This window comes from Leiobunum rupestre, chromosome 8 (assembly GCF_980474605.1).
Source record: "Leiobunum rupestre chromosome 8, qqLeiRupe1.1.hap1, whole genome shotgun sequence".
NCBI classification, from domain to species: domain Eukaryota; kingdom Metazoa; phylum Arthropoda; class Arachnida; order Opiliones; family Sclerosomatidae; genus Leiobunum; species Leiobunum rupestre.
This window is the reverse complement of record NC_143391.1, coordinates 38,547,384-38,560,101: the sequence shown is the minus strand read 5'-3', so window position 1 is coordinate 38,560,101 and position 12,718 is coordinate 38,547,384. Positions and strand designations below refer to the sequence as shown.

At 36.4% G+C, this 12,718-nt stretch overlaps 1 protein-coding gene across 9 annotated transcripts in view; it reads left to right on the top strand.

Annotated features, from left to right (window-relative positions):
- sif (guanine nucleotide exchange factor still life) overlaps positions 1–12,718 on the top strand; it is a 165,027-nt gene that overhangs the window by 40,889 nt on the left and 111,420 nt on the right. For all 9 annotated transcript variants that reach the window (XM_090156556.1, XM_090156550.1, XM_090156551.1 and 6 more), the window contains exon 3: positions 4,952–5,133. In XM_090156556.1, coding sequence (XP_090012682.1) covers positions 4,952–5,133 — 182 coding nt within the window. The remainder of the gene's footprint in view (positions 1–4,951; positions 5,134–12,718) is intronic.

Genomic DNA, 12,718 nt, shown 5'->3' with positions numbered 1-12,718 from the left:
TAAAAACGAAGAAATTGAGCGACAAAAGGAACTTTTAAAAGAAAGGTTTTCTAAAGCCATAACAGTAAAAGGAACTCGAGGGTTTCATAAATTCGTTCCGAAATCGTTAAACGATTCGCTAACCACAGTTAAGGTTTCGACTTTAGAATTGTCAGATACTCGAAATCAAGAGGCTGAAAACTTTAAAGTGGGAAATTTGGTAGCCAGCGTCTACAAAGGCCAACTTTACGTTGGATTAATTGAGGAAGTATCAGAAGAGTTTGGAGACTTCTTTGTAAACTTTTTGCGTCCCCCTGGTATTTCGGACAAATACACATGGCCCAGAAGGATCGATAGCAGTTGGGTGTCAAGTGAAAATGTTCTATGTGCAATTGAAATTCTTGTAGGTTTACCAAATTCGAAAGGCTATCAAATCAAAGAACACGATAAAAATAAAATTACCAAAGCCTTTTCCATGTATAAAGAAGTTTAAGCTGTTTTGTGTAAATAAAAAATTAATTGGTGTGTAAACTATAAAAATAAATGGTTTTGGTATTTCATTTTGTGTGTGGTGGGGTAAATTTCAAAAATTAATATCTCGAAAACTACAAATATTACTTTGAGATTTTGAGTGATTATTATGTATTCGATAGTGGGAATTTTAAAAATGCTAAAATCGTTGACCTACGACTGAGGTGTCTGGGCAATGTCAAAGGTCAAATTATTTAAAGGCCCAGATTTTAATGACATTTACGTCAAATGACAACTCTGATTAAATATTCATATTAGGGTGCGCATTGTCTTTAAAATGAGGTATTACATGTGATTTTGCGATAATTATGTCATAAGATATACTAGAAAACATTTAGGGGGTCAAGGTGAACTTTTGAAAAAACGCGTATGCTGTATCTCGTAAACGGCTAAACCGATCGTTATGAAACTGTCAACATCGTTTTCCTAGGCCCAAAAAACCTTGTATACAAAATTTTGGCGAAATCGAAAGGGGTCGGGTGTTAAAATTAAAAAAAACTAGGTCGTTTTGTCATGGAATGACCCGGACGGTAAAAATTACCAGTGCAGCCTCTATGGGGTCCTGTTGTAGAAGTGAAATATCCTGTAAATGTAAACTTATTTCCAGTAATAACGGATCTCTGTTTTGGGCCCGGAATTATCGTTTCTCTCTCGACGGCTCTGTTTCAAAGTAGGCATAAAAAGCCACGTTAAAATCAGGGAATTTGGAAGTAAAGAAATTTGAAAGTCAATCTAAAACGTCACACATGTGTCTGGAATTTGAAATTAGGCCTCAAAATGTCACGGAAAAGTCCGGGAATTTCATTTTATCTGAAAAATAAACAAATTGATTATCTTACTAAAATATAAGGCACAAATGAATTCTTTAGGTACAAACGAATCATAGGTAGGTAGTTGAATAAACATTTGGTAGCGTATATTGCAAAAGTCGTTAATTTGTTTTATTTGGAGATCTGTTGCCTAATATTGGCTTATTGAACTTTAAAATCAGGGATAATATCTAAAAATGTCCAGAACTTTGAATGTGAAAAAATTGGGGCCACCTTATCAAAGTTTTGCAATCCGAAATATTTCACAAATATATTCTTGATCTGAGCTATAAGTAGCAAGGCCACAATAAATAAATCAACATCCCAAATAATATAAGGAACCTAAATAGTGGTTATTATTTCCTCCTTCACGAAAATCGTCCTTAATATTAAATATTTTCCTTTGAAGACATTCTGTCTTCAGAATACGGACGACATTATTACCATGTTGCGTTTTTATAAGGAAAAGACAATTACCAGGAATTACTACAAAGTACTTCCGCCAAATCTAACGTCGGTCACGCCACCTGTGCAGCCGAGAGAGGGACGTTATTACTGGTTGGAAAATATGTTTTCGAATGTCCAACAATCATGATTCAAAATTTTTATTTTTTTAATTTAACAATTAAATCTTTATACTTACTCAAACCCTTCGTGTCAATTGAAATATATTCTCTCACGAAATCTAATTATTTTCTTAACACTCATTGAAAAATAAATCATTCGATAATAAGGTAAAATATTACTAAAAAGGCACATTCATGATAATATGTTATGGACTTACGGTATTACATATAGTGACCGAGAACTTATCGAGGCAACTGAGAACGACAGATGTAACAAAGGAATTCTCCAAACTGCACTGTTGCCCTCTCTGGAAATGTAGTCCATAGAGCTTTTATAAATTACTTGGAGTGGAAATCGACCAGTTGCATGGCACGCATATCACCCCTCCCCCCCACAGGAACTGTGGTGGCTCTTTTGCTACTGTATGGGAACTCCACCCCCCTCCCACGAAATTTAATCACATTTAATGGACTAGTCGTGTAGTACGCGTCGGCTCTCGTGACTTCATGATATGATATTGTGACCTTTCATTTACACTAAATTGTTTAATTCCTCCATAGTCTGACAATTACAACAGAATGGATACGTAACAATTAAATGCCATTGGATCATCTCTTAGAGATATCGTCCCGTTTGACGTAGTATTTTACGTAATATCAGAAATACAAACTTTTAACCAAGAAAGTATTTATGTTGCCCGAGTAAGAACGTGTCTACAGGAACAAGATGCATTACGTAGCCAATTTAAATTGAAACAGTACCGTCATCTACCGGGGACTTGTTTCTAAATATTTTTGACACAATAATTGAGCATCTATTTACGCTTAATTAAATTAATTAAATCGTTAAATTAAGCTTTTGGGAAAATGGACGGTTTCCGTTTGAGAAAGGACCTTAGGTAGTAACAAGTACTGAAAGTAGACTACTATATTCTCAATAACCTATATACGTTCATCCTGATAGCATATGTAACATAATTACTCATAAGTATGCCACTGTACCTTTATTCCATTCAAAAATCTTCACTAACGGTTTGTTTCACCACGTAAAAGTAAAAAGGTGGACTACGTTAGATTTTAACCTTTTTATTCATCCTAGTAATTTTGGGAGTCACACTATTGGCTAGTAACATATTTATTTAAGCCAATGGAAAACCTCTAAATTGAGAAGGAATTTTTTGCGTCGGAATTTTAGTCAGCCCAATGTAGCTTTATTGAAATTTATAAACTCGCTCGGTTTGTGCGGATGAAGTTAAATTATGAGTAATTTAGAAAAATAAAAGGTTGGGGAAAATGACCAATAAGTGATCGCTTTCCGAAAATGGAACAAGTCGTCGAAGTGGGATATTCCACCAGCGTTATTAAAACCCATATCAAGCCAAGAAGAGTTAGGCCTAGGCTCAAAAGAATCTGCCAAGACTCCAACCTTGTAGATGCGCCAGAAAATCTCAAAATGAATTTCAACTATTTTTTCCAATAAACTTGCTTCTTTTATTTGACAATGCAAATTTATTTTGAACGTGAGTCTCCGAGAATTTCGTTAATTTGCAAATTAATTACATTAACAGAACTTGACACTATATTGTAGTTCATTTTAGCTCCTAAGCCTTGGTTGTTCAAACCGGTTTTTTACTAAAATAGTGGCCGTCGGTTTATCCAAAGATAATTTAAACTCGTACTCTAGATTCGAATACTGAGAGCTTTCCCATTGACGGTTTTGTTACGAAGCGTTTACCCTTTTCCGGCACGTGACCTCAGAAAAATCGGGCTCCATCGGTTGCGGTAAGGCGCCAACCATGGAGCGAATTTTTTCTGAGCTCCGGCGGGAAGTGGGTAAACACTATCGGCAACGCGCGAGAGAGTGATTTCGAATCTAGGGTACGAGTTTAAATTATCTTTGGTTTATCAGACGTAGAGCCAAGGATAATAGCTAAAGGATACGAAATGGCAAAGCGAGCTCGTACCTCTCTCGTGAAAGGAGTCTCCCCCGACGGGTGGATGGGGTGGGTGGAAAAAGTGGGGATCGCATCCTGGTAAAACGCTAGCTGTCCTTGCTGTTGCCATCTAGAGGCAAAAATCTGCGACTCCTGGCGACAATAGAGTAGTATCGCTATGGCCGCCATTTTGAGGGCAGTTTTTATCTATAGGAAAAAGCATGGGTGACGTCGACTACGTCACGCCGATATTATTCAATAAACGGTGATTCGATCTAGGCTTAGGTCAAATGGCGGGATAGCTTTAAAACTTTTAACTTTAACGGCGATTTGATTTGAGCTTTGATTTAAATAGTTATTTTGTAAAATGGGAAAATACTGTGTGTTTAGTAAGTGTAAAATTTTTTGCTGCGCCTTAGTAGGTTTTTTCAAAGCTGTTAACTTAAAATAATTGTGATCCATATTTGGCTATTATACTTAATATCTCATTATTAATAAAAGAAAAGCGTAGTCCAAAGCCGTTGGCGGCAAAACTAAGGATATTTTCAAATATCCTTAGTAGAGAGGGCGCTACAAAGTGGTCTTACCAGGATCATACACATTTCCCCTTTTTTTAGTACCCCCTTTTCTACCAACTTGTGGGAGTAAAACTGTTACGGAAGGGGAGCGAAAATCGTGGGTTATTTCGTATCCTTTAGCCGAGGGGCTGATCACTCCGCGTAATCGGTGTACAGAGCCGTACCTTTGACTGTACTAATGGGATTACGCGTAATCTTTGAAGTCCCTGCCTTTAACAGTGGTAATCTAAGCGTAATCCGGTGTACAGACTTTCTAAGAGTTGTTAGCCCCTCGCCTTTAGCTATTATTATACTTGGTAGAGCATTATCGGCATTTGAGATTCGATGACGTCAAATATGACATCAAATATGACGTCCAATATTACGTAGGGTACGGATGACGCAATATCTGTGAAACAAACCGTTAGTGAAGAAATAGAGCTAGTGGCATACTTATGAGTAATTATATTACATATGCTGATAGTACTAAATGCTTCAAAAATCGTAGATATGTGAAATAACATTTTTATTTTTTAAGTGATTTTAATTTATTTTTTCTGGGGCGTTAATTGCAGATTGTGGGCGGAAGTGTTTCATGTGAGCGCCAGCAGCGGAACTGTGAAATGGCAACAAGTGTCGGAGGATCTGGTTCCGGTGAACATTACCTGCATTCAGGACACCCCCGAATGCGTATTCCACATCACTGCCTACAACTCGCAGGTCGAGAAAATACTGGATGTCAGGCTGGTGCAACCCGGTAAGTTGAATAGCTATTTGATCCTAAATTCCGTCCATGGCGGCAAATCAAGTTGAAGATTTAAACGTAGACGAAGAACGGGTAAACCCTGGACACGCGACGTACGCCTTCCACAGTTGAGAGAGAGATTTTGAAAATTGTTAGGAATTTACTGGTGCGCGACGCTGGCACCTCTAGGGGCGTTATCAAAATAACGGCTACTGCGCAAGCGCGAACTTTTGTTTATCTCTGATTTCCTGTGTCGGGGTCATACTCATAGTCGAGGCATGGATGAAGGAATATGACTGGAACACACGGGTACAGTCATAAGGATGAGCATCTCAATAGGAAATTTGGCAGACTAAAATACGCTAGCGCCACCTGCGCGCGGGCGCTCGTACTGCAAAAATAAATTAAATTTATATTTTTATTTCCGGGGGGGGGGGGGGGGGGGAGCCGGGAGACAAACTTTCAAAATGGAGGGTGTTAGCAAATCGTCGAAGTGGAATTCACAAAATTGTGTAACACTAGTGTAAAATCACGTTTATTTTACAAAAAGACGACTTTTAAAACGATCATTTCATAGCGGCAAAAAAAGTTTTGCATTAGTCTACAACTTTTGTCAATTAATGAACTACAAAAGTTAAATAAAGTAGTACGCTTTCGTTTCAAGGCCCACTATACACTGCTATAGTAGTATACAGTGTTTTGGAAATTGGAATTTCTAATTGCCCTGGCAGTGATTGAATTTCACGCTTCAGTATGAAGAAACGCCTACGAGAAAGCGCACTTGTTAGTATTTTGTTTAGTAGTAGCTCCTACAGACTTTTAACATTAAAAGTCAATCAACAGCGCTCCTAGCGATAAAAACGTGAAACCACCATTGAACGTTCAACTTTATACTGCGATTAAGGACAACAGAAGATACTACATAATTTAAGTCACACTGAATGCCAGTTTGACCAATAAAATTGAGAGAAATACGCGATGGAAACTGGTTTCAAGCGATAGTGTAAGGCACTTAAATCATAGACGAAGAACCGGTAAACAATGAATTTTTGATGAAATGTTTATTAGTGAGTATTTTTAAAATTTATGTATTTCACTCTTCCTAACTGCCTCAATTAGAATTAGAACCATCAAATCTAAGTATCAAAGATGTAGAAAACTTAAATGTAGTAATGGACACCAGCCAAAATTTAACATGTGACAGTAATATAGAGGATATCCCTAGTATAAGCGGTGATAATACTCAAGTTTACGAAAAAAACTATGTAAGGCTAAACTTTTACTTAAAACGCAATATAACAGGAACCAAAAACTAACCAAGAAAGTGAACAAACTTGAAAGAGCACTTACCGAGTGTAATCCAATTGAGACCCATTTTTCAAATTTACCAGAAAGGGGCAAACTGTTTCTGAATATGCAATTAAGACTAAATAATAAGGCTGCTAAAGGGAGAAGATTTACAAATGACGAAAAACAAATGTGCCTAGCCTTACATTTCCAGGGACCAAAGGTTTACAGGCAGTTAAGAAAAATGTTCCATTTACCAGCGCCACGAACACTCAACTATTGGCTTGAAAATGTGTCTTGCTATACTGGGTTTCAAATAGAAATAATTGAATTATTGAAGTTAAGAGCCCAAACTATGTCTGAAGAAGAGAAACTGACAGTAGTTACTGTGGATGAAATGTCATTAAAAGATGGTCTTCAATACGATAGGAAAACTGATACTGTTGATGGCTTTGAGGACTATGATAAATCAAGAACTTCAGAGTATGCGAACCATGCTGTAGTATTTATGATATCAGGGCTTACCTTTATCATATTACTTTGTTAAAAACTCAATGAAACAAAATATGCTTCATGATATTTTGATCGAAACAGTCGAAACTTTAATTGACATTGGATTAACAGTAAAAGTGGTAATATCTGATCAGGGGTCAAACAACCAAGCAGTATTTAGAAGATTGAACATCAATGAAAAAAACCCCTTATGCCATAATAAAAACACTTAAGATATTCTTTATGCCAGATCCTCCACATCTTCTTAAATCACTACGTAACATGCTTTTAAAATATGATTTTGAAGTAAATGGGGAAATAGTGTCATGGAACCACATAGAACTTTTTCATGGACTTGATTCTGCTGAAACGTTTCGTATGGCTCCCAAATTAACTGAAAAAGATCTTAATCCGAACAATTTCCAGAAAATGTCTGTTAAACGAGTTTGTCACGCATTTAGCCATTCCGTTGGGATGGGTATTTATATGTACACATTGACAAAGAAGATGAAACCAGAGTGCTTGGCTACAGCCAATTTTGTAAAAGAAATTGACAGACTTTTTTCGAGGAAACCACTAGTTAAAGACTCTCCAAACTTCGCTTTTATGAATGAGAAACAAGAATGGTTCGATAAGATCAAAGTTTGGGATTGCAAAAGACAACCACCATGTATAAAGGGTTGGAAAATAGCAATATCATGTTTCTTGGAGCTAAGCACAGATCTTTTTGAAACTCACAAACTAAAATACATTATGACATCAAATCTTAATCAAGATGTTCTTGAAAAATTTTTCTCCAAAGCAAGGTCTTTGACTGGCAGTAATGAAAACCCAACATGTCAGCAATTCCGGTTTACTTTCCGTAAGCTTATGTGTTCGTCACTATTTTGTAAATCTGACACGTCCAACTGCCAAGATGTAGATGAAGAATATTTATTCAAGTTAACGGAACTCATGGGTACTTGTGCTAAAACCACTTTGGTAGAAGATCAGGAAACTCATTTTTGTGATCAGCTAAGTGGACTTAATCTACCTAACTCAGTTGAATACCTTCCACTGTGTCACAAAAATGTGTTGACTAATTTGGCTGGGTACATAGGCAAAAACATTATTCAGATTCATCCAGATTGTGAAGACTGTATAAAAGCCATGTTAAAAGAAACCACTAAAATTGAAAGTGGCAATGAGATATTAATTATTTTAAGGTCATATGTCAATGATACAGAGAAAGAGTGTGGAAATCTGAAAATGCCAACTACGCAATTTGCCGATGCTATTATGAAATTTGACAGATATTTTGATCAACTGTTTTGTCACACCATGCACAAAACTAATGTGATGGCCAAACTGGATTATAAAATGAAATAAATTCAGCTGCCAAATATAATGTGTGAAGACATCAAAACCAAAGTCCGTCAGTTATTTATTAAGTTTAAGATCCATCGTACACTTGTTGTTTATAATGAAGAAAATGCGGAAATGAAAGCTGCTATGAGAAAAAAAGACACTAAAAGTGACAACAATGAAAGGAAGAATAGAAAACTGGCTAAAGTTCTACACCTATAACTGTAAGTTAAATAATAAAAGTATTACCATAAGTAACATAAAAACTTTAAGTATGACACTTTGTGTTAATGCTAATTTTTGGAGGAAACCTTTCCTTGACCCTGACCCTTTCATCCAGCTCCGACAGGGATTTGCAATCTAACTGAGTAGTTAATTATTTCCACTTGGTAGTATTATATTTCAGCTTCGCCCTATTTTAGACACTAGGGGACTTTGTGCTGAACCAAACCTTGATTGCACAATTACTCAATCAGTTTCATAATAAGTTGTGCAAATTGTCATATTAATTGTTTTAATATTACTTATGGTATTACGCAAGTAGGAAATGTCACACTTAATAAAATAGTCTTATGATTTTAAATAGGTTTTGTTCAATTGTGGATTAACTAATTCATCTTACAGCAGTACTAAAAATAAAAGTCACTATTTTTCAAGGACCCTAATAATGAAAGTCACTATTTTTCAAGAACCCTAATAATAAAAGTCACTATTTTACTTGGATTTATCTCATCTCTTAAGATGTTGTTGGAGTTATTGTTTTCAATTTCTATATCTATTAGCGCTAGGGACCACAGATTTAATAGAAATGGAGAATCAATGAACAATTTGGGTGAAGTAGGGTACACAGACACACGAGATTTTCGACCAAGTGTTATATTTATTTGATACCTTGGGCGATGAGGAATATTTGGGTGCAAGAATTATGCGGCGCAAATTTATATTCACGGAGATATTTAACTTTAAAAATTTAGATTTTTCAATGGATGTTTACTAAAAATTCCTGATTTCGAATTTTTAGATAACGTAGAACACCTGACGGTTGGACGATACTAGGTGCGTTTGGCTAGGTACTGTCCTCTCGGTCGCGTTATAGACGGCCCATCGCTTTTTTTAGTATGGGGTTGGGGTGGCGCCGCGCGCCCCCAGCGCTCGAGCGAAGTGAGTGCGCGGCGCCGTCAGGCGCCAATAAGGGGAACGCTTGATATTCGTCGTCGTGTGTTCTGAGGCAGTGCCATTTATTCTATGTTCCATTCATTTGGTTTTAAACGGTGTTGTCGCACGTGTTCTGCTATTTTTAAGATATTTTAATTCGTCATAAAGAGCGAATTATTAGGATGTCTTCATTAGAAGAACAAGCGGGCCCTTCAGGTTTTAAGGGAACCGTTAATTTGGCTGGTAGTGGCAGTGAAATGTCAGAACCTGAAGAAGAATTTCCTTCTCAAGCAAGCGAGGTAACCGTTTCATCAGATTCGAATAGTGGTATTGACGAAGGAGAACTATTCGACATGTTTGAAATCGACAGGTTATCCAAAAACAAAGAAGAAATGATTGAATGGCTTCAAACTTATAACCTCATAGGCAAGGGCTTCGATTGCAATAAATGCAAAAAGGACATGAAATTATACCCAGATACAAGTGCCTTAGATGGTTTTACATGGAGGTGTGGTAGGGTCATCGAAGCGAAGAAAAGAAAGAAAAAGATGAGGTGCAACACTAAACTTTCAATTCGCAAAGATTCTTGGTTTAGCAATTCTCCTCTCTTGATAAGGGATATTTTGCTGATTGTGTACTTTTTCATTTACAATATCCCGCAAACTTTCGCAGCCCACGAGCTGCATGTCGCTAAATATACTGTTTCAGATTGGTGTAGAAAATGTAGAGACGTTGCTTTCGATGCAGCTATTATGACTAGCGAACGAATTGGCGGTGAAGGAACTGTCGTTGAACTCGATGAGTCCAAATGCGGTAAACGAAAGTTTCATCGCGGCCGACGAGTTGAAGGGCAATGGGTTTTTGGGGGGGTTGACAGGACCAGTAAAGCTTTTTTTTATGGTTCCTGTCGCCAAGAGGGATGCGGTCACATTAATCCCTATCATTCAGGCATGGGTCAAGCCTGGCACCACCATACATACTGACTTCTGGAGAAGTTATGATGCCCTTGATGCTGACCCCGATTTCACGCATTTTAAAGTTAATCATTCACTGCACTTCAAAGATCCTCAAACCGGGGTCCATACGAACCGCATTGAAGGCCTTTGGGCACATGCTAAAAGAGCAATTCCCTCGGCCGGCAGGAGGAAGCGCTTTATTCCGGGTTATTTGGCAACAGTCATGTTCAAGAGTAGGGCAAAAAATCAAGGGAAAAACCTCTTTTTGGCTTTTTTAGAAGCTGCTGCAACTTTGCATTCCCCAACGCCTTAAGCACACAAAAAGACGGTTTACTTTTTTCATTGGTTCTACTGCACTGAAAACCACTTGAATATTTCGGAAATAAAATATATATAAAATAAAAAACGTGTGTCTGTGTACCAAATTTTTGCCAAAAATTTTAAATACTGTGAACCACAATTTGTAGCCTACCTATATAAATTTCCTAGTGCAAACTACCGTTAACCACGCTTAGAAAACTTTAATAGTGAATCAGCCTAATGGTATTTTTGGTTTATATGAAATTGGTTTCACATTTAATGTTTTGAGAACGCATAACAATTCACCACTAATTAAGCATCTCTACCAGATCAAATATTTGAAAAGTCAAATAATTTGGTCAAATAGTATTTGGTTAAAAATATTTGATCAAATACCATATAGTATTTAATGTCTTATACTAGATCAAATATCAAAAAATTTGGTTTTCAAATAATGCCTAATAATTTGACAATTTGGTTCTCAAATAGTGTTAAATAATATGCATATTTGGTTTGCAAATTAATGAATTGTTAAAATTAAGGAAAACACTACGAAAGTTTTATTTGATTCATTCATGATTCTTTATTTTAAAACTTCAGTTTTCCTATTAAAAATATATTTTAGCTCTTTAGTTAAATTCAGATTTCAAATTCAAATTTTTTTTATTTACCTATGATATTGGAACCATGGGGGTACAAGAGACAAGTCTTCTTGCGACTTATAGGTCAATTCCAAAATTCAGGAGAAGGGAATTCACTTATGTCTTAAATCCGCAAAGACAATTTCCCTTAGAATTTCCTACGATTAAGACAACATTATAATGTAGGGGAAGTGACTGTTCACTTTATAAGGGGACTGGAATTTTCATTCACTGAATTTCAGAATTGACCTATGAAATGAATATGTTTATGTGCTTGTTAATTCTACTAGAAAATATAACATCAGAATGGTACCACTAGTGAATATTTTCGGTTTCTATTATATAGCTGGCCTTCAATAGTTTATTTTCATATACTCAAGTATTATCACCACTATGGATTCCTTCTATATGGTTCTCAGTTGATAAATTACATCCAGGGTTTCTGTAATTATGATATATAAATTTCATGGTTTAGAGTCACTTAGTAGTAAAGTTCACCCCCAAAACAATTCATTTTTTACCAGGTTGTTTCTTTAAAGACATTAAAGAATAATTGCATATCTAACCTCTTGGAGATATCATAAAAAGAGTGTACTTCAAAGTGATTAGCACACAGAACAACCCCAGCTTTAAATAACTCCGCCTCTCGTCCAAATAAATCCATCCTCCCAGAATTCTCAATCCATTGGAAACATCTTAATAATAATAAAGTGACGTGACAAGGCTTAATAAGTAGTAGTTGGATAATAGGCGTAAGAAATGTTTTAACAACGTAAAGAGTAGTAATTACCTTAAAGAATTCTTAGGGAAACGAAAAAAAGATAAATCTGGGTTATTAGCTCTCGAATTTACACAACTATCGGCCGCGCAATTTTGTGAATTCCACTTCGACGATTTGCTAACACCCCCTACATTTTGAAAGTTTGTCTCCCGACTCTCCCGGGTCCCCCCCCCCCCCCCCGGAAAAAAATATAAATTTAATTTATTTTTGCAGTACGAGCGCCCGCGCGCAGGTGGCGCTAGCGTATTTTAGTCTGCCAAATTTCCTATTGAGATGCTCATCCTTATGACTGTACCCGTGTGCTCCAGTCATATTCCTTCATCCATGGTCGAGGCACGGCTAGTAAGTCCCGCCGTTTTATAAGCCTTATCCTGTCGGTTTGAATTAGTCAGTGTGTTATTTGTAAATAGATCATTAGAAATAATCAACAATTTACGGTGTGTTTTCTATAAAGTAATAAAATATAGCGGATTTATAATTTCAAGTATGTTTTTATATTTATCACGTGTAGATTATAGAACGTGCTTATTTTTAAAATCGCATGATTTTCTATTAATAGGCCTTTGTCACCTAACATATTTACATTTTACAATGACTAAAGACATCACAGTCTAAATTAAAAAAAAAAATATTATATTGAG